General features: G+C 39.2%; 2 protein-coding genes across 4 annotated transcripts; one reads left to right on the top strand and one right to left on the bottom strand.

Annotated features, from left to right (window-relative positions):
- The first annotated feature begins 218 nt into the window (after positions 1-218).
- Positions 219-9,660, top strand: LOC139462464 (serine/arginine-rich splicing factor 3-like). Of its 3 annotated transcripts, XM_071244212.1 has the most exons (7): positions 219-318; positions 1,912-2,139; positions 2,604-2,732; positions 5,527-5,613; positions 6,116-6,271; positions 7,381-7,425; positions 8,164-9,660. In XM_071244212.1, the coding sequence occupies exons 2-5, from the start codon at positions 1,925-1,927 to the stop codon at positions 6,267-6,269; spliced, it is 585 nt and encodes a 194-aa protein (XP_071100313.1). In that variant the 5' UTR covers positions 219-318; positions 1,912-1,924; the 3' UTR covers positions 6,270-6,271; positions 7,381-7,425; positions 8,164-9,660. The 3 variants fall into 3 exon arrangements, 2 of the variants coding, with proteins under 2 accessions (XP_071100313.1, XP_071100314.1); XM_071244213.1 differs by lacking the exon at positions 6,116-6,271; XR_011653031.1 differs by lacking the exons at positions 6,116-6,271; positions 7,381-7,425; positions 8,164-9,660 and adding an exon at positions 4,600-5,128 and having other exon boundaries at positions 5,527-5,611.
- Positions 9,661-14,880: 5,220 nt separating this feature from the next.
- Positions 14,881-21,719, bottom strand: LOC139462027 (nurim-like). The gene is made up of 4 exons (XM_071243527.1): positions 21,386-21,719; positions 20,403-20,569; positions 19,330-19,500; positions 14,881-17,705 (listed from the first exon to the last, which is right to left on the bottom strand). Exons 1-4 carry the CDS (start codon positions 21,501-21,503, stop codon positions 17,370-17,372), a joined length of 792 nt encoding a protein of 263 aa, XP_071099628.1. The 5' UTR covers positions 21,504-21,719; the 3' UTR covers positions 14,881-17,369.
- Between the last annotated feature and the right edge of the window lie 373 nt (positions 21,720-22,092).

A 22,092-nucleotide genomic window follows, 5' to 3' on the forward strand; every position in this document is an offset into this window, starting at 1 on the left:
TTTCATTTCATTTCATATCCAACTCCATAAAAAGTTTTGGTTTTTCGTCGGAAGTTTCCACACTGCAAATATTAATGATTGTTTGAATATAGACCATAAATCACAACAATAAACTGTTTCAGTTCATACTCAGATCAGGGTTTGTTATCGTTGCAGCTGTAAAGAGCCCACACGAAAATCGACCAATCAAAATCGAATGAACGCGATCCTGCGGAATAGCATTCATTAGGCCGAACGACGTAGACGAGCTTGGTGTGTGTTTGAACATTTAGTGCAGCAGTACTTCGTTAATTAGTTTACTTTTTATTGAAAATTAAGGTAAGTAGAAGCATCAGGCGCTCTTCTTTGCAGTGGCTTTAAAACTGCTGCATTTCCGTGTAATGCTAAAGTGCAAGAACGCTGACAGATGTGACGAGACGGAAGCATAGTTTCGTCGTGCTCGTCGGCCATGTTTGATCCCTCTGTTTTCAGAAGATCTTCAACCTTTTAGGTTCGATTAAGGGGTACTAACAGCAAATAACACCGCTGGTGGAAAGAAAAGCATTTGCGACTTATTCGTCCGACTTTTTGTGCATTTTAAGAAAACAAATAGGAATGGATAGCCTTCTCTGCCATAGGCCTTGTCAGCTAGGCTTGGGTATGCCTAATGAGGTCAACTAGACAAGGGACTCGTCAATAAGTATCCGCTCGTGCAAAATGTGGTACTATTTCATTTCAACTTAACAGGATTTGATTTTTGGACGATTGCAAGTCGCTTGTCGTTTTTTTCCATTTCTATTATCGCCGAAAAGCAATGTACTCTCGACTACATAACCTTAGGGCACGTGTCTAAAGGAAACCCCAAGGGGGGGAAAAAAGGTAAAATTAAAATGTCACCCCTAACCTAACCCTCTTATTGGTAACAATGGAGTTTACCGGGCACGGATTACTATTGCGCTTATTGGCTTTCGATCCTTAGGGTTAGTAGTTTTGGGGTTAGGGGAGGTGAGTGCTTGAAATTTTAAGCCCCATCAAGACAGTCGGACAGGTGACCCATAAATGTTGCCTGCCAATCGTCTAAGTTACCTACCCATATTCAAAGCCGTGAAAAATAAGAGATAAATCGCAACATATGATTCAGTTGAAATAATGCAAACAATTACTTGAGAATGTACGAGGAGTTGGCTTAAAATTAACTGTCAGGCAGGTGGAGTAAAATGTCATTCAGCCCGACAGAAAAGTTACCAGGCACAGGCAGACAGCTATTTCTGACACTGGGGCAGGTACCCCTAACTTTATCCTAACCCCATGGATCCCCTTTCCGATCAAGCACTCCTTTACAATCATTAGGGTTAGGTACCCCTTTCTGATCCAACACCTTCCCGATCCTATGAGTTAGGAGCCCCTATACTTAATTTAGGGTTATTTATGAGGTTGGGTGTGGGTTAGCTACTGCTTTTAATGAATTAATCTGATGTCATTTGAAGAAACTCTACATTTTTTTGTATTAAGTTTCGAGTTTCGCAGGGAAAGTGGCTACTGTGCATGCACATTAAGGTAAACAATCTGGTGCTGATGACTTGGTCAAGAAGCAAGAATTATTTGTTTTAGGGTGCTGGCTAATTTGATTAACTCATTAGCCTAGTTTAGCTTCAAGCTGGTAACGAGAGTTCAATCCTCCATGCAGCGCTAAATGAAATCTGAAAATAATGCACCTGGTATAATGCACTACTCCCTCATATTTTCTGTAAGTCCCCCCGAAATGGATTCATGGGGGATAAGTCAAGGTAAAACCATGCTCAATTATCAGTGTATTATATTTCAGTTCAAGGATGATAAATAGTTTGCAATTTGTAAAATATACCACTTGCCCAAGATGATAATCTATATTACCATGTTATAGCATTTATAGATCAAACTATTTCTTTTTAGAAATAACTGCACAATGGCACGGAATTCAACGAAAGATTGGAGACTAGATTGCAAAGTGTATGTTGGAGATCTTGGTTATGGTGCAGCCAAGCAGGAACTTGAAGAGAAATTTAGTAAATACGGACCTTTGCGTAATGTGTGGGTAGCCAGGAAGCCTCCAGGATTTGCATTTGTTGAATTTGAAGATCCCCGTGATGCTGAAGATGCCACTAGAGCCCTTGATGGAGCGTAAGTGATGGTTAAATGTCACTGGTGACTCAGTGTTGATGAAAATGTCAAGTGCTGATGATTTTTTCCAAATTTTCAAGCCTCTTCTGTAGGCAATCTTATAAAGCTCAAGCATCATTCATAGGATCAGGAGGTTCAGTTGTCTGAGACACTGTTCAAGGTTGTATCCCTAATAGGATCTACTAATGTGCTGCTTTGCTTTTATGATCTAGGATGTTTATATTCAAACATCATCTTTGAAATTTGAAAAAGAGTGATATGTTAATGCAGAAATAGGAAAACGTTTGCTTTGTTTTAGACTTTGATAGATCCACCGGTAATAGAAGTCAGTATGCATATCATACAGGATTGAAGTATTTGATGGACAAGTAGAACTTCCGTGGAAATATACCTCTCAACGAAAGCACTTTTTGTCACATATTCTACATTTATCAGCTGCTAAGATCATAAGTTGATTTCTGCAGGAGAATGAATGGTCGTCGTGTGCATGTTGAAATGTCATCAGGAAAGTCTCGATGGGGAAGTCGAGGACCGCCAGTTGGACGTCAAGGGTCTTCATATGATGACTACCGACCAAGGAGAGGCAGATCACGGTAAGTTTATTTTTCGTCAATATAGGAAGGTACACAAATTCTTACTGCAGACATTCTAAAAATAACATGACTTTGGTATTGCTGAGTATTTTCATTTAGATTAAGATGTTCATGAAAGGCTTTAAGCATGCTTTGTATGTGAACAATGTTCATGATGTTTGATCCTGATGTTTAGTTGAAATATTGTATCATATAAAATAGTGTGGTTCCAATTACTCTTTTTATTAATGCTGTTCCGAACCATTTCTTTTGAATTTTTATGAAATTCATGGCAAGTACTGTTTTTGTTTATCTTAGCTTGGAGTTAAATATACACATGATACAGGTGGTTATTGTTTTTTAGGAACCGATATGCCTTAATTTTAAATCAATTGTAATTGGAACCACAAAATTCATGCCAGATAAGCCTTTCATGTCATGTTTATCAGCACTTTTTAGCCATATTTTACAATAACTTTATTTCACTTATAGTTTAAAGACACATATTTGATATTGTTGGTATACCCTGATATGCTAATTGTCGTGGGAGCACTATTGTGTGTGTGTGGGGGGGGGGGAGTTCCAGTTCTTATACATCCCAATGTATCAATTGTTTCAGTAATTCAGAGTCTGTTTAAGATATATATGAATTTAAGAATTGAATGCAAATCTTTCGAATTGTTTGAATACTTACGTAAAATGTAGTGATGATGTTTTGATATTTTGGCATATCACAGATCACCATGTCTAGAAGTCTTGTGTACATGTAACTTGTGTGTAATTGATCAATATTTGTGAGTATATATAAAAATTTAGAATGCCATTTTTCTCAAATTTTCATCCTTTACCAAACTTTGTTACATGAAAGTGCAAGTTTTCAATTACGGAACTTATGTACTTGTACTTAATACTGTGTATTGAAGGCCTTTAAGATTAGGGCATTACTTTTCTGATGAAATTTAAGGCTGTGGTAATAACATTGTCATGGTTATTAACATACAGCTTTTGTACCAAAGGCTTGAATGTTAGGCAGTCATTACTCTGCACAAGTCTTACACTTTTTAGCCTTGCACTTTCTTGTAAATTGAAACTTGATAGAATGTTTTTAGATTGGTGAGCTGTTTTGTATTAATTTTGTCCTCTGTGCCAAATTCATTCCTTAAATTATTTCTCATTTTGGTCATATGGTAATGAATTAACATTTTCCCTTTTCCATATTTCTCCATTGGCTATTTTATTTTTTAGGTTGCGTTTTGTCAACTGTTTTATCTTCCTAGCTTACAAGTTTATTTTCTTAACCAGTCATCTAAGGCACTGCAATTCTCTTTGCAGAATAGCATTCCTTGGGCATGTCAGAAACTTATGATCATGGGTTTGAATCACGTTTCTGGGTTTGTCAGCACCATGCCCTTGCTCTGGTGTTGCACCTAAATGGTAAAAGTCTTGAGACATGCATCATTTTGTGTTTTCCACCCACATTACACTGACAGGCTGATATATAACTGGAATACTGTTCAAAGCAGCGATAAACCAAATTCACTCACTGGATATGCATGTATGCTTTTGTTGATGTTACCTACTGAAAGGAATAGACTAGTGCATGAGAACCATTTGTGTTTTGTAGGCAGACTAGAAAATCATCGTCAAACAGATTACTGTTCATTTGTGATAAACCCCACTTGATGAAATTATTAATGGCAAATTTGAAACTTCTAAATATATTAGGCTTATCTTTTATGTGACTAATTGTTGAAGTAGTTATTTCTAGATATGTAGTTTGACCTGAGAGGAGTGGTAGTAATGTTTATAGCAGTAGTAGTGTTGGTAACCAGGTGTTGGCCATTATCTGCCGATTCACATGATGATTTTTTGACTGACCCAATTCCAGGCTCCGGTGTCCACTACTACTACCAGCCATCAGCCACATGAGCTGCTTGCTCCAAACTCATCGTGCTGTTCTCATATAGCATTATCAGCCCCTTAACTACTCCTACCACCAGCTGCTCGCCAGCCAGCCCGCCCCGACACCTGCCTGCACTCACGCCCGCTGGCCTGCCCGCCCGCTCTACGTTCACCATCCATCCCTTCACCCTTTCTTAGTCAGCGGGCTAGCGGCAAGTGCGAATGGGCAGTCACATCGTCCAAGGCCATCCAATCTCCTCTTCAGTCAGCGTCAACACTCCAGTCCCCCATCGTCCGTACCGAGTCCCAGACTAGGGCTTTCAGCCTCTCCCATCTACAATGAACCCCCTAAAGCGACACATCGTCTATAACCAACAAAGCAACCATCAGCCTTATGTACAGAATGAAGTTGTCAACGCCTTACAACTTTTCCTCTGCAACATGCATACAAAGCAACGTTAGGGACTACTTCTACTTCTAACCTTCGCAGATTCGTCCCAACCTCTTCATGCAGGGTATGGGTATAGTAGCACTATCAAGAGGACTCATTTGGATGTCAAAACTGTACTGTCTTGCCATCAATTATTTGACATTTCATTCACTTTGGCGTGATAGAATTGAAAGTGTAATAGGATCTCATTATTAGATGTAGTACCATGTCTACCCTCATTTCATATATAAAATAATGTCCAGTACAAACTTTTCAAAAGTATCAAAATACACATAAAATTTGTGAAAGCCGCCTGGTTGGAGAGTGCTTGCTTGCCAGCCGATCAGGTCTTGACAACTTGGTTCTAGATTTCTATGTCAGCTGTTGCATGTTGAAAGAGTCATTGCTGCTGCCAGCTGTGCAGTCAGCTCTACTGCATCAACACCTGCCATCATTATTACGGACTTCATCATCAACTTGCAGATCCTTCTCCCCACGTCGCAGATCCCACTCTCCACGTAGACGAAGTCGCAGCGATTCTAATTCACCTCGTCGTCGTAGCCGCAGCAGGTAAGATGGTGTCCCAGCAGCATGTTTCGTAGTTAATGCAATTGTATGCTTATTTTGAGTTGTAGTTGAGTTGAAAACCTTCTGCATGAAATGAGAATGCCATAGAACACATGCCTTCAAAGCCTCATGTTAAGATCTTTCAGCAGATTGGAAGAGTGTATTGCTGTTTGTGTATTAACCAGATGCTCTATTTAATCCATTGTGTGCCACTAAGAGCAAATATACTTCCTAAAAGAAGTTAAAGAACACCATCATTTGGAAGGCTGTGTTGCAATACACACCAGATTAACAATAGTCATATGAATAGAAGTCAAGTGTTCTTTTATTTCTTTTGAGTAGTATGTAATAGAAAATATTTTCCTTCAAGCCCTGTTTTTGCTTAAGTAAACAAAAAGGTTTTTTAAATATCAGCTGAGTCAGCATTTCTACATCTTTAAAATTTCTTGCCATTCTTTTTACCCTGGTTCTCTTTTGGCTTATTTCTTTATGGATAATCTTTCAGTTCACGGTCCCACTCGCGGGGCCGCAGTCGGTCTAGGGGTAGAAGCCGATCCAGGTCTAGGGGTAGGAGTCTGTCCCGATCTAGGGGTAGGAGTAGGGATCGTAGCAGAAGCCCTCAGTCAAAATTGAGCAAGGAGAGAGAGGAAAAAGACTAGAGGTAGCGTACACCTCGCCTCCATCATAGAAATAGCACAGCAGCCAGCGTCATTACCGTCATTCTGTCTTAATATGTTGCACCTAAACTAGACTGTTCCTAGGCTGCCTTTGTAAAGCTACCATCCTTAATGTCTGTCTCTATCTTTAATCTTTCTTTTGGAGTAATAAACTTTCAGTTATGTTCTCATATTTACATAAATGGTAAGGCAACTTGGGACATAGAACAAGATAGGATGTCATTTGTAGCAGTCTCTGTAATAGATGGATCACACGATTAAAGTATCACAGACTAACGGCAGCTGTGTGATTTCATAGATATATATAGCTGGGTTGATAACCATGATCATTTATGTAACAGTCCTGTGTTTGTGATCAGCATGATGTTACCCCTGCTTGTGAAAGCTTCAACATTGTCTCACAAAATGCTTCAGCTGACATGTACTAATATTGAGATACAATTTAACTATTTCAACATACAAGTGGAATATATCTTAGAAAAACACTGAATGACACCTGTAAAATTTGGATATTTTGAGTCTCCAACAGCGAGTTGTTTAATGTTGAATTTGCTTGTGACACCTTATAGTGTAGCTAGACATTGGCATAGTTGATAAGTAAAAAGTACTTTAATTGTATCTTGGATTTATACCATGTGAGTGTATAATGGGTACCTTGTCAAATGGTAGCTTGCTTTGGTGGACAATGTTGAATGTGCCATCCTCCCTTTGTCTTTGTTGCTTAGATCAGTTTTTTGTTTGGGATTGGAATTCACTGGTATTATTATTGGTAATTATTGACCCTATGTTCTGAAGTACAAATTGGATAGCATACATATTTTCTTTTTCAGTCATCAACTTTCATTAAGAGAAGTTAATTCTCAGTTTGTGAACCTAAGAATGTAATGAAATACTACTAAATTGCATAAACATTTTTTATCACTCTCACAGTAGAGTAAATGTGTGTTTTTTACACTTGAATAGGTCCTTGATTAAAGACTGTATAATTTATTGAACATTGTGTGCATTTACACACATTATTGTCCTATTAACGAATTTTAAGTGATTGAATATATTTAGTTTTTGTCATTAATTGATCCTTGATCTCTTACAGATAAGCTGTTGATTGTTGATGCTGTAGAGTGACCTGATTTACAAAGTGAGTTCATATTTGAAGATTAATTCTTTATTCAGATTAAGTAAAAAATATGTTTTTGCTCTCATAAATTATTCTAATTTCTAGTCTTTGTGTTGATTGTAATTGACCACTGGTTGTTTTGTCAAGTTGGCACTTGAAAAAATACTTCAATGTGTCCTAGATTAGCATGTTTAATTCTTACAGAGGAGGCAGTTCCTTGATGTTTGTTATTCTGTTCATCACTTTATTCTGACATGGTCTTCATAAAAGGGCATATGGGAAGTGTTAGAAAACATGGTATGTTATTGGCAATGTGTGCAATATGCAGGCAATACAGAGGCCTCTGTGTTATCATACCTCTGTGGTGTGAATTGGTGTTTTGGTATCATATTTGCCTTGTCCAGATATGATAATTTAGATGCCATAGTAATAGGGATGGGATGATACAGTCTCTGTATGATATTCAAAATGTTCCGTTTCATGATACAAATGAATGACTCAAGCTGATGATGAAAGGTGATGGTTTATACTTACCAAAAATATTTTTGTCTATTACTTTAGGGGGCGGGGGGTTAACAAAAAGTGAAAAGTGCTATGATGCACTGAAAATATACTGACAAGTCCGTCTTTGATATTTTACTTGTGTCAAACATTCATTTATCCTGATACATCTGTAAATGAGTGAGCTCCTACAATGTGACAGCTGAAAATTGCCCTCTGATTTATATGTTTTCATGGATAAAATTTGTTTCTTTGCAGGAAATCAGGATCTAAATGTTGATACCAGAGTGGAGATGGCTCCTTGTCACAACAGTTATCTCCGTAGGTTGTTGTAAGCAGTGATGTGTACTTATCACTTCTTTGTGTTCACACTGCATTCACCAACAGTGACGGTCATCCCAGTACTTTTATTATGCTAAACCGGAGGCCAAGGCCTTTTTTACATTATTACTTGTCATACTTTTTAATGTCTTGTGGGGGCAGTGGGGTAGCCTAGTGGTTGAAGCGTTCACTTGTCACCGAAGGCCTGCGTTCAATTCCCCACATGGGTGCACAATGTGTGAAGCCCATTTCTGGTGTCCCCTGCCGTTATATTGCTGGAATATTGCTAAAAGCGGCATGAATCCCAACTCACTCATTCATGTTTTGTGTTTATTCATTACACATTACTTGCATGTTCAGGGCTCCTTTTCACAAACTACAACCATTGTAAGTCTGATGCTAAAGTATAGGAGTAAGGACAGTTGTAGCTCTACATTCGCTTTGTGTAATGGGGCCCTAGAGGTATGTCTATAGCAGCCCAGTTATGCTTATCAGGTTTTGCAAGTTGTCTCTTCAATCGTAATTATCAGTGATGGGCATTTGAGATTTTTGTTAGGACACATGAACCCGAAAGGTGACACCTTGTGACAAACAATTGAAATATAATGTCCTTATTCTTCCTGAATGTTTTTCTTATGGGAATCGTTTGTTTGATGTTTTAAGTGAAACGTCACAATGTTCAACCCAAATTCACATGCTACACTTGAAGCTAAACTGGGTTTTACAGGTTGCTGTTTTAGTGTGAAGTTAAATTTTTATTGGATACCCTTTTGTTTTTGTTAGGCTTTTTTTTTTTAATTGTCAATATGTGCCTTGTTTTCTTGTCTTGTATAGTAATCGTTCTGAAAAATATTGGCTGTTTAATCATGTCAATTTGAGGCATATTTGGATGTCTTTTTCTTGGAATAATCATTGACTTCAGATCTGTATACATTTATTTTAACTGGTGAATAATTTTGAGTTTCGCATTGACAAGATATTTCAACATTTCAATCTATCATATAGATGTTAATGTAGGAAATGGAAATTTTTTGTTGTATTTTTCTGACAATATGAGCAAGGAAATTTAAGTTCTGTAGGCAGTTTGTAAATATGCTTGACTGTAAAACTCTGATCTTAAAATATTATCCAAGATCAAAATTATAAACTTGATTCTGCTTATTAATCAAAAAGATGGTATTTGTTTTTCTGATGCTAGATTTATATGCTTTCATTTTGTTCAATGAATTGTCATTGCTCAATTAAGTGTATAAGTCTTGCCCGAAAAAACAATATTTAACTTAATTATTAGAATGCCTTTTCTGCAATTGATAGAATTGCGTTGGATAGTGTTTTCAAGGTTACATTGCCAAATAAATTAATTTTGGTACATTTTTGTATTTCACAAAGTTATTGCTGCTCATGTATTAAAGGAATAAAATTTTATTGAATGTAGATTGTGTTTTGTTGAAATTTAGGTGTTTGTTTATTTGTTTTTCGCCTTGCTTAGCAGTATTCCAGCTATATGATAGCAGTATGTAAAAAATTAAGCCATGACCAGACAATCCAGTGATTGATATTATGAGCATAGATCTACGCAGTTGGGATACTATGACAAGCATCAATTAAGTCTGAGTCTATCCAGCTTAATTGTGCAAGTGTTTTTGGAAGGATTTGGTATTAAAACATTATTCTACAATGTAGCCTTAGAAATTTGTTGCTTTAAAGACTAGTCTAGAGGACTAAAGTCTAAGGCGCCGCGATTCGCTGTGCAGAGTTGCGTCCCTTGGGCACGCCAGAAACCTATGATTGTGGGTTCGAATCCCGGTTCGCCCTGATTATGTTTCTAGGTTTGTCAGCACCATACCCGTGCTCGTGGGTTTCACCGAAGTGGTAAACGTCGGATACCTGCATCACTTCGGGCTTTCCTCCCACATTAAGCTGACACGCCGTGATATAACTGGAATACTGTTAAAAGCGGCCTTAAACCCAACTCACTCACTCACTCACGGAAATAAAATAAAACTGTTTTTCTCAATTTAAAAATCGACAAAGTGTTACGTAGCTGTAAATACGAAATAACAAAACAACTCGAAAAGAACTAGTCTGGATTTGCTAGTTTGATCTCAGTGAACAATACAAAATGTACTTTACAGGAGGTAATTTGTCGGCACTTTCAACATTCAAAAATAAAACTAAGTCAAATTGACATTGCAGAAACAGACTATAGGTATTATGCACCTGTTCTCACCTGTCGTCAAGGTGTCATAGGTCACCTTGATCTACTTACACCTGTTTATGCCCTGTTTCACAATAGTCTGTTATATTCTCATTTTTACACTTTTTCATTTGGAAAGGCATAAAAACATTTGATACGCTGTATTTGTGCCACGGTCCAATTAGTAAGAATTCAGTTGTTTGAATATTTACATATTTTGTATACTAACTGCATTTAATTAAGATCTGAGGTCGAAAAAACAGTTATTTTCCATTTCCGTGAGTGCTTGACCTCGTTACGTCATAGCCATAGATTCCTGTTTGGGCTGCAATTACTATGAAATCTTTAGACTTTTTCAACAGACGTCTTCTTCCCTTTTGTACGAATCTACAGTTGAGGAAAACCCTATCCTCCGCGCTCATGCAACTGCACATGTATGTGCAAGGGGAAAAACATAATTTTGTGTACATTCTGTGAACGCAGACGTGCTGGGGCCCATCATGAGGAGTGGCTCCTTTCGGCCTCAAGAGCCCCTTCATATCCCACATGTCCCTGATGAAGTTTTCACAAAGGATAACTCCATCCATGTCTGCACTGACCGACAAATGTCAAGGAACCATATCTCAGGAGATCTTGTAATTGAGAAATGTCTCAGAATGAGGATACTGGTAGGTCAAAATCAAAGGATAAATTATGACCGGGTATCATCAACCAGGGGTGAACATTCATCCGGGCAGCACATACACATGACCAAGGAAATGTCATTAGAAAGCATTGCTACAAACATGACTCCATACAAGAAGAAAAATTGCATGCTGACTTTGCAAAGCTTACCAGACGTCCTTTCAAGGTCAGCCTCCTGTCACCTTGGCTAAGGAGCTCAAATCACAAGTCAGAATAAAGAGGCAGTATGTTCTAGTCACCAGGGCTCTCCCCAGTGCAGCAGTTCCAAGGGGAGCAACTTTGTTACCTACATCTTTTCCTATGATGCTGAATCTTTTCTGGAGGAAGCATTCAAGTCAAACAATTATACAGTCAGGGATATACTCCACGACTTATACCACCTTATAGGAAGAGCAGCTTACAAGCTGTTGATTGAGCTTGCAGGTTACAAAGAGCCGGTGACGAAGGCAGGATATTCACCACTCTATCCTTCCTGTTGTACACAACAGTGTATTACAGAGGATAGATACATCACTGAATACTTCCATGGTTAACGTCAGACTTGGCCTGTCTCTAATCAGCAAGACTATCCACAAGACCTACAATTGTCCTTTGCCGATGCATCCTACCATCCATAAAATTCACGAGATAGTAAATAATCCATTGACAATGATGCACTTGGATGGCTACATTCAAGGAACTCAACACTCTAACAGGTTATGAACATCAACATCAATTGGTTTGATTCTGGCATCAGACACATGATCTCCCCGACCTAACAAGTTGCAGGTGAACCCTTGGAATCAAAAGCCAATGTGAGCCTGGAACATCTGAACTTTGTCCAAGGCTCCTGAGACCATATTCTCAAGAAACAGGAAGATCAGCAAGAGTATGGATGTCTCCCCAGTTTCTTCTCACGCAGTGCTACCATCTCATTAACTGTTACGTCGGAGCCTTCTAAACTTGCTGAGGAGAAGTATGTGGTCACAGCAATTGGTTTGATTCTGGCATCAGACACATGATCTCCCCGACCTAACAAGTTGCAGGTGAACCCTTGGAATCAAAAGCCAATGTGAGCCTGGAACATCTGAACTTTGTCCAAGGCTCCTGAGACCATATTCTCAAGAAACGGGAAGATCAGCAAGAGTATGGATGTCTCCCCAGTTTCTTCTCACGCAGTGCTACCATCTCATTAACTGTTACGTCGGAGCCTTCTAAACTTGCTGAGGAGAAGTATGTGGTCACAGCCCATCCCAGCTTTACTGTTTCTTAACATCAGACTATGCACCATAACAGACTAACCTGTCTACTAACCATAGGTATGAGAAATTCCACTACCTGCCTGACTTCTTGTATACTAAAACATCTAGATGGCTTTCAATTTCAGCGTGAGCCTCCCATGCAAGGGCACAAGTTTTGTGTCCCAGCTTGGAAAGACAGATCACAGATACAGCTAACTACAGCAAGAGTTACCAGACCTTTTTGTAGCACGGCAGAGGTTGAGGTAGAGGAGCGGCTCCTGTTTTACATGACTCATTTTAAGTTTAACATAATTATTTCTCCAATGTTGTTGACCTTGCTTGTCTCATGGACATCACATGCAGACTTTCGATATTCAACACAATGCCAACCCCACCACCCCCGAAAAATTGGAAGCTAATCACAGGCATACCAAGTTCCAAATCGAGTCTTATCAAAGCTAGGGAACTCCCTCAGACCAGAAGATTGGATGCCTAGCTTCACGTTCCCATTCAGATGTTGATCCCCATCTTCATTTTGCATTCAACAGACTGAATTCAACATTCTACTGTTCAGCATATTAATCACTGGGTGGCTGTTTACCTGGATTAACACCCCCATCATCGGCTTTGCTCATCTCAAACTTTTAAGACCACACAGCTATATTGACGTCCTATTGACCGATCTGGACAAGTCACTAGTCAGATTTAGTACCAACTCAACACATTGTCTACCGGGTATATTGGGGCAAGATTATGACACTAAAAGCTATCCTAGCACCTCAAAAAGAAAAGTACTTAGAGTAATTATTCTAAGCGCACACGAACAACCCATCAGGTCGCACTGTTAGTGGATGTCATGTCTAGGTATGCTTACCTCTTTCCAAGACCTAACCTACAGATTTCGGCTGCATTTACGTCCCTTACAACCCTGGATAAACACAGAGAGCTAAAATTAGACAACTCAACATAGCTTTCATGAGATCCGCTGTTGGAACTATGCTACTCAAAGTTTGCTAAGGATCACCACTTTAAAGGGTAACATTTCTAATTATGTGCATCTGTTGAAGTAGCGAAAGACAATATTGCTTAAAGACATGTTTAATGAACAAAAGTCTGTTATGTGATACTCCATGCCAACCAACAGGTGACCAATAATCATCCATCACCCGTCGAACACAAGTAGACCAAAACTGAAACATAAAAAAATCACAAAAACAAATTCATTGTAAAAAACAACTATCAGTAGCTCGTATGTGATCCAAACGATACAATCACTGTCTGGCACCGTCGTCTCATGCTCCCAATAAGTGTCGATGGTTGCCAAGAGAAGATTGGTCTACTCTTCAGTAAGAACATTGCCGAGTTCCTGTAGAGCTGCAGGAAGGACAGGGCGTCATGAGAGGGTGATAGGGTTGAGGTCAGGTGACCAGGTTGGGCACTCTATTCGAAAAATGGTCTCCAGCTCCAAGAAGTCATGAACAATCCTGACACGATGAGGTTGTGCGTTATCGTCCAAGGGAATGAAGTCAATTCTGATTGCACCTGTCAGATTGTATGGTCTATTGTAATGTGATCTCTGTAGCCCCAACCTGTCATCATGCCCTGCTTTAGGACACGGAAATCAGTTCTTGCTCAAATAATCCCACTCCAAGTCATGATTGAGGCCCCCCTCCAGCAGTCATGTTCGGATAAGTTGGAATCCTAAAATCTTTCCCTACGCCATACTTGTGCATGACAAACTGTGAAATCTAGACAGCATCCCATTCAAAAGTGAAAAGTACTGGAGCCCAGTCCTCAGCCTAGTCCAAACATTCCTGCCTATGATGTCTGTCAGTGATCTCTGCACCCCACAGGTATTTCAATGGATAAACATTGGTGTGGGACCTCATCTGGTCAGATTCCCAAACTCTTTTGGACATGTCCATGGATTGGATGGGGTTTCTTCGTATTGGACTTTCTCAACCATCAGCAGAGATTTTTCCTTTGTTGTTTAACGCCGCTCTCAGCAATATTCCAGCTATATGACGACAGTCTGTAAATAATCGAGTCTGGACCAGACAATCAAGTGACCAGACCAACCGATCCGGTTAGACGGTTAATGTATTGTATTAACATATTACCTTGTTACCTCTCTCTGATAACAGCTGTAATTGTATGGAGGCAGAGATGACCCAGGCGTCTAAGGCGCCGTAATTTTCTGTGCAGAGTTGCGTTCCTTGGGCATGCCAGAAACCTTTGATCATCGGTTTGAATCCCGGTTCATCCCAATTATGTTTCTAGGTTTGTCAGCACCATACCAGTCTTTGTTGGTTTCACCACAGTGGTAAACATCAAAGACCTGCATTGATTCGGGCTTTCCTCCGAACAGTTAGCTGACCTGCAGTGATATAACTGGAATACTGTTCCACCCCCAAATTAATTATCAACAGTCCCCAAGACTTACAAATAAAAAGACCACGGTCAATTCCTGATACAGGCATGTGATGTGAAGCTTAACAATATTATCAAACTTTGGCAAAAACAGATATTTCATAAGAAATTTGCTTTATTACATCTTAGAGAGAACTGTACACAGCAACACATATATGGTGTATACAAAATATAAAAAGTCAATAGAAAAATATCAGATAAAAGTAGCATGCAGATCTGTGGTAGCGGCAGTGACTATAACTAACACTAATGTGACATCAGAAACTTTCTTGTTCCTCACGTGTAGATCAGTTAACAATATCAACAGTTCATTCAAAAATGATGAAAAATATCCTGTACATCATATGAAAGACAAGACCCTTTTTATTGCTATATAAAAAGCTTTGCATTCCTTATCTTCAATGTATGGTGTGTACTCCAAAGTTTTAATATATTACGATAATAAGTATTGCACAAACTGTAAATGCAGATACACAGAACACTAGAAACAAGAAATCAAGGGCAATGGAGTATTCTGTGGGAATCAATCAATCAATCGGGAGAGTATCAAGTTTATCATATCTCCATTCTACCTTGACCTATTCTCCATTATAGCTTAATTTAGGTAGTGATGTCACCATCTCAATCTGGAACAAGACAAAATTGTCTACTGTTTACATTTACTTCAGTTATATTCAGTTCCAATTTGTAGCATTAAGAACAGGTTCTGAGTTAGATCCCTCTGATGCTACTAGTCAATGAGGTCTACCATCATTGCATTCTTACTTGTCCTCAGCACAATTTAGTAGTCGAGGGGTAGCAGACCAGCATGAATTTCAAAGGCTGTCGTTATGTTTGCATTTGTGTTACAGACATCATGCAACGGCATTGGTTATCACTGGTTAATTCAAACATGAAATAACAGGTTTACTTGACTGGGCGGCTATTTTTATGGCTCATTTTAAACTGTGTTCACCACATTCCAAACAAAGCTATAGTGGCAAATGGGGCCAGGGTATTTATCCTTAGAGTGGAAGTACACTGGATCATCGAGGGTGGTTTGGGATGTTTGCTGATAGAGCAGATGTTCCAGCCAGGTTGTAGGATGTTGCCGATGTCCTTGAGAACGAACATACATACAAGGTACATTGTTTTCTTGAGCCAAGCTCTGGTATTTGGTGGCAAGCTTTCAACTCATACCTCTTTGCTTCAAAGACCAATAAAGTAAACTTCTTCCATCTCAAGAAAACATACACTGGTAAAAAATTGACTATGTTATTATTAACCCTGGAAAATACCAGTGGCCCTAACATTTTTGTTGAGAATATTATATGATACATTGACCCACACATAATGGTGAAACAAGCCACTACATATCCAGTTGATGCAGGGCATGTTCCCAACCTCATTACAATCAGATCTTTAGATCTCATACAATCTGAATGAAGAATTCATGGATTCTTGAGACAATCAGGAGTCCGCTTTCTAAATGATTCGGGTTAATTTCTCTGCAACTTCCACTCTAAAATTCTCTTCTTAGTGATTTTCTAACCCAGCTTTTGATTTTAGACGTATAGGGTCGAAAAAATAATTTAGTCATTCTATTTACATTTTTTTCAAAATAGGGTAGGTAGGCTGTTTTAAACTATGATGGAGAACTACTGAAAAGTTACGGCATATAGTACATAGTTTCATAGCATCACAACAACAATGAACTGGGTGTGCTGAGAAGTGCTGCTTTCAGGGTCTGACTACGTTGATCCACTAGACACTAATGCAAATGGACATCAATCAAGACCCAGGTCCCATGAAGCGATCTTAGCGCTACAACAGTCACAAGACTAAATGTTACAATATGTTACAAGTTGTGATGATCTTAGCATGGTCTGACAGGCTGGTGGAACATATGAAATGCCAGAGTACTATGTTGTTAATTTTGCCTTTAACTGGTGTCATGGCCAGAGTGAGCAAGTGAGTTAATGCTTAACGTCACATCGGCAATATTTCAGCCATATCGTGACGAGTCATGGCCAGAAATTGGCAGTGTAATTGCAATATGAAGGTGTGAAAAGAAGTTTTTCAATGCCAAGTAAATGATCCATGAACAGTGATGGCCCTATTGGCACGGTCGGCTACTGAAATGATTACATCTGTCCATCCCTAGCCAACATTTATCTTCAGAAAGATAGCGTATTCGACGTCATTGAGTTGAATGATAAATTTTGTGGTTTATGCTGACAGCCTGAAATGTTTATATACGAGAGATATATTTTTCCAGAATTTAATTGCCCATAATTAAGGGTGCATATAACACGAGTGCGTGTTATACGCGAATAAATGAGTCTTGTCTACATTGATCAATCGGAAGGGGTGCTAACTGGGATTGTTCACTAGCCAATATATTAGCAAATATCGCCGTGGGCGCTTATTGCGTCGAATACAGTAAGTACCAAACCAGGGATGCAACTTAATAACCTGAATCATTTACTTGCCCCACTTGTGATAACATTTAGCTACACCCCTCAAAAAGCCTGAAATTCTACCATCTCTCTAGATCAGACAGGCCAGATCTAGGCCAGCATCCTGGCAAACACAAGAATCAACTTCAATTACACCTCATTTTGATCCAGACGTTATTCTGAATACTCCACTTCACAGCCCGAGTCTGCACCGTCCAGCCTGCGTCCACCGGACACCTGGTGTCTGGTGTGGAACACCACCTCCTCCCTGGCCTCCAGTAACCAGTGACTGACATGCCGGTACTGACTGCTGGACATGCGGTACCCGCACCACAGGAACCACGTGAACAGGTAGCTGAGGAACAGTCGGTCCAGTGTCATCTGGGGGTGGACCCACAGTGCAAGCACCAGCAGGAACGGGCCGGGATGCCGCACACTTCGGTAACATCGCTGCAGCATCTTGGGGAGATACTGCAGAGGTGGGCCAAGCTCCATGTGGTAGTTGTAGATCTGGGAAACAAGAGCCAATGAAATAATGGCAGTGTTAGTGTTAACGTGTGTTTGTGTGCTTCTTGTTTATATTGCACTCAGCAATATTCAAGCTATATGGCAGCAGTCTGAAAATAATTGAGTCTGGACCAGACAATCCAGTGATTGGTATTATGAGCAATAATCAACCAAGTCACTGAATTTGACCACTGATCTGATCCATTAGTTTTCATGCTGACAAACCTAAGAATCATGATTATGGCAAATCTTTAATTTGAACCAAAGAGTATAAGTTTCTGACACGCCTCCGGGATCAACATCAAGCCTTACCGGTAAATGACCTGTGTCCCCTGGTTTTAGAAATCCAGGGGGATCCTAGGGTCATTCAGGTTTCTTGCCACCATATTTGAATCTAGCTTTCAATACATCATTCATTTTTATCTTCAGGATAACAAGTAATCCCTGACTATTTCACCTCCATGATCCAGATAAGCTGCGTATCCTCACAATAAGTCGCCATTCAAATATGCATGAAAAAATTTAAAAACAATTACGGGAGTATAACTACACTGTATAATGACCCACTTTAGCCTTTTCAGATTGCAAACCTGCATTTCTTCACAGATCATTATTTACTGATTGAATGCAGGCAACACGTATACACAATGCAAAAAAGTGCTATGTCTCGCTTGAACACCAATCATTGTTTTGGGGCAAAGGATGAACAGATGCAAATTAAATCCACCTGAAACAGCATTTTAAGCAGAATTATGGCTTAAAACAGTTCACGCACTGGATTAAAGTACCCAGGAGACTGGACTGAAGGGAGTACAAATATATTGAAAACCTAAAGTATCAATACCCAAAGTGAATGACAACAAATGAGCAAATACTCAAACTCTCAAATACTATTTGGAGCCTTGATTCTTTCTTTCAGATAGTGATTGACTTGTGTCGTCTCCCTTCAGTACATTGTTGGCAGTGTTGGTAATATTTTTGAATACAAGTCCATGGATCTGAATGCAGTCTAAATAGTATTTCAGTGTGTTGGATAGTGAAACGACTTTCATATCAGTTGCTCTGATGAAGCTGGTCTTGATTGTCTTACAGTTCAACATGCAAACTGCCTGGTAAATGAAAGTATACACCAGTGTTTGAGGGTGTCAAAAATGAAACAAACATGAAAGGTTATTTGATGGTGATGTGTCTGATAGTTGTATCATAGCTGTGTTTGGACCTAAGTTTGCAGTGTTTGGGCGACTGTTTTCACCCTAGTAACATTTTGATGACATTTGTAATTTTTTTGGTCAAATCAAACATAAAAGCATATACATACTTTCATTTGCTTGGCAGTTTAGTATTCTCAATTTGTTGTTAATATGTAAGTTGACAGACAGCAGTATAAATAAAATGTTTTTCAGCGTTAGAAATTGGCACTAGTCCTATAAGTCCTTTCCAAACTACCCAGTAGTTAAGGTATCCTAAAGACTAGTAGAAATTTACCCTTTTTAGGTTTTTTGCTATATATTATCATTATAAGGTCTAGTGGGCTAAAACTGTTTGTTACTACCGCTGTTTTTTTTACTTTTTCATTTTTAGGGTAGACCGATCTGTAAACGATCTTGTTTCAAATACCTGTACATACCTGCTTGAGTCCTATCATCTCTAGCGGCTCCATGGTGATGGCATCCAGAAGCATTAGAGTCCAGGCAAACACATGGAGGAGGAGGAAGAAGAGCCAGAGGAAGAACCTCTCACTTGTGTCAAAGTACCACAGGTATGGGCTGGTGATGGGCTCCCACAGGTACATCACTGTCTGAACACAAGCACACACTTGTCAGGTTCAACCATGTCTTCATGCACATGCACAATCTCATTAATAGCAGATGTTTTACTAAGCTACCTGTCTCTGTGAAGGTCTAATGACACCTCCATAGAAAGTTGCGACAGGTGACATTAGTTTTGATACATACACAGTCTGACTTCAGCTTCTGGTCCAAAGCTTGAGTTAAGTAAAATTCAGTTTGGTCAAGTAAACTCAGCTAACTATAGTCCATATCATAACACTCAGTTCTTCTAAAAATGGTGCTAAGAGCCAAATTCATGCAAGTAGACTAGTATTTTTAGCATAGACTGTGTACACAAAGTATTTGTAGTATATAAAGTATATTCACTTATAAGTACAGTGAAATTACACAGTATATGTTGGCAGACATAAATACACACAAGGTACAAAAATAGTCAAATACTGTATCCTGATGTTTGTTTTGGCACTGCAGCCTAATTCTGAAGCTGACGTTTACTCTAGCAAGGTTTGAATATATATCCCTGCCTGTGATGTACAGAATGCAGCAGTGTGACATGTCTTCATAAATCATAAGTGAAAACGTGTTCCAATTGTGTGGATCGATGCTCATGATGTCAATCACTGGATTGTTTGGTCCAGACTCGATTATTTACAGATCGCCGTCATATAGCTGGAATATTTCTGAGTGCGGCGTTAAACAACAAAATTGTTTTTTGAAAGTTTTATTCATATTGTATTGACTGCGGATGGAATATTTTGTAGTTATAACCATGGGTCCGTGTAGCTGAAACAAACCAATCTGAGTACTCAGGGCACATGTCCCAGTCCTTGTAGTAATACAAGTGAGTGGGTCTGTCATTAAATAGAAAATTACACGTCACACACATGTGTGCATGTCCAATAAGACTTACCATGAGAGTGAAAGAAGTGACAGCCACATGGATGAGTCTCTCTACCACAGTGATGCCACAGTACTCCAGGAATCTCTTGTACTTGTCTGTTGACATGACCTTGTGTTGAAAAATGAAAAGAACAACAAGGCATAGGTCAAGGAGACCAAGGCTGATAACCGGTGCATCTGCAAAAAAAGAACGATATCTGTATTTGGCCTATGAAATAAATATTCTAAAAGGGATGTTACAGCAAAAAAGGCATCATTAAGAAATATTCTAAAAGGGATGTCATCATTATACCTCACAAGCTTGTATACACTCCTTTCCTCGATCACCTGTGAATGCGGTTATCTGCAATAGACATGGGAAAACCTGCTGGTTGGAAATAATATTTATAATAATAGAACTCAGTGGGGTGATCAACAATAGCGTTGTCTAGCATGTCTACTGCAGCAACTTATTAGTTTATCTGTCTCTGTGGTCTAGTGGATAAAGCGTCTGCCTGGAGAGCAGAAGATTGGTGGTTCAACCCCCAGCCATATCATACCAAAAGATGTCAAAAGATGGTACTTGTTGGATGGACGTTAGATCTACCCTGCTTGGCGCTTGGCACTAAGAGGATGAATCATGGTCTGGTCAGTTTGGTGTTATATTATACCTTGTCTGAATGGGGTATTCATGTCAAACTGTGGCATGGTATCTCAGTGGGCAAGCCCTATAAAACCGACATTAGCACGCACGCACGCACGCACGCACGCACGGACGTTGCAATACAACTCTGTTCTTATATGTGTCCACTATTCGGACTAGCAAATACTTAGGACACCACTAGAAGAACTATAGTATAAGAAAACATCTCGCCCTCGAAAACTTAAATTCTACACTAGAACATGTCGAAAGACATATTCAATCTCATTAAAATCAGATCGGTAGCGAGAACTAAGATCTGATTTTAATGAGATTGAAGACATATTAAAAATGTCTACTATAATACATCGTACCTGGATGTGACTGGGGGGTGTTTTGGCTGGAGACAAACTGGACGAAGGTAGTTAGACAACTGAACAACATAGAACACGTGATCAGAGGAAGGATGATATGGGCCACTAGAGTCTCCATTGCAAACGCTGTTGGTCTGATTAGTTTGCAAGAAACAACAGATGTTAAAGACAAAACCGATGAATGCTTGTATTTGGAGTTCGCTCCAAGTTTCGTGGGTCCCCTAACACAAAGCTCAGAAGCGTTGTTTGCTTTGGATTCTTTGCATGTGTATGTTCAGCTTTGAACATTGGATATATTGGCCCATATATAGTCAAAGTATTGAATATTAGTTACGAATATTAACCGCAAATATTACGTGGGTATGTGTGTGCTGTAAGGGGGTTTGGGCAAGGGAAATAACTCTACCGAATTCAGGGATTTATAGTTTTATAGTACAGTGACTGTTGATATATTTGCAAGTTCGAAACCAAGACAGAATTTGTTATCATCTAATAATTATTTCATTTTTGTAACTGTCTGGTTACCTACTGACCATTTACTTCTATTTATTCATCGTTCTAAATGGTCTGTTGTGAAAACTGCCCTTGAAAAAAAACGTCAAATCAGAGTTAAGGAAGATAGCCCATGTGTGTAGACGACATGGCAAATGACTAGAATAGTTAGAGAAAACGGCCACTAAATAATCAAATACAATTAGTGAACAATA

The sequence above is a fragment of the Haliotis cracherodii genome, unplaced genomic scaffold (genome assembly GCF_022045235.1).
Source record: "Haliotis cracherodii isolate W230 unplaced genomic scaffold, xgHalCrac1.p SCAF_15, whole genome shotgun sequence".
Classification (NCBI taxonomy): Eukaryota; Metazoa; Mollusca; class Gastropoda; order Lepetellida; family Haliotidae; genus Haliotis; species Haliotis cracherodii.

Excerpts from the sequence above, each read along its gene's own strand:
- LOC139462464 (XM_071244212.1), top strand. The coding sequence starts at position 1,925 with ATGGCACGGAATTCAACGAAAGATTGGAGACTAGATTGCAAAGTGTAT. Across the intron at positions 2,733-5,526 it reads CCAAGGAGAGGCAGATCACG|ATCCTTCTCCCCACGTCGCA; the intron begins GTAAGTTTATTT and ends ATCAACTTGCAG. Across the intron at positions 5,614-6,115 it reads CGTCGTCGTAGCCGCAGCAG|TTCACGGTCCCACTCGCGGG; the intron begins GTAAGATGGTGT and ends ATAATCTTTCAG.
- LOC139462027 (XM_071243527.1), bottom strand. The coding sequence starts at position 21,503 with ATGGAGACTCTAGTGGCCCATATCATCCTTCCTCTGATCACGTGTTCT. Across the intron at positions 20,570-21,385 it reads CACCCCCCAGTCACATCCAG|ATGCACCGGTTATCAGCCTT; the intron begins GTACGATGTATT and ends CTTTTTTTGCAG. Across the intron at positions 17,706-19,329 it reads AGATGATAGGACTCAAGCAG|ATCTACAACTACCACATGGA; the intron begins GTATGTACAGGT and ends CTTGTTTCCCAG.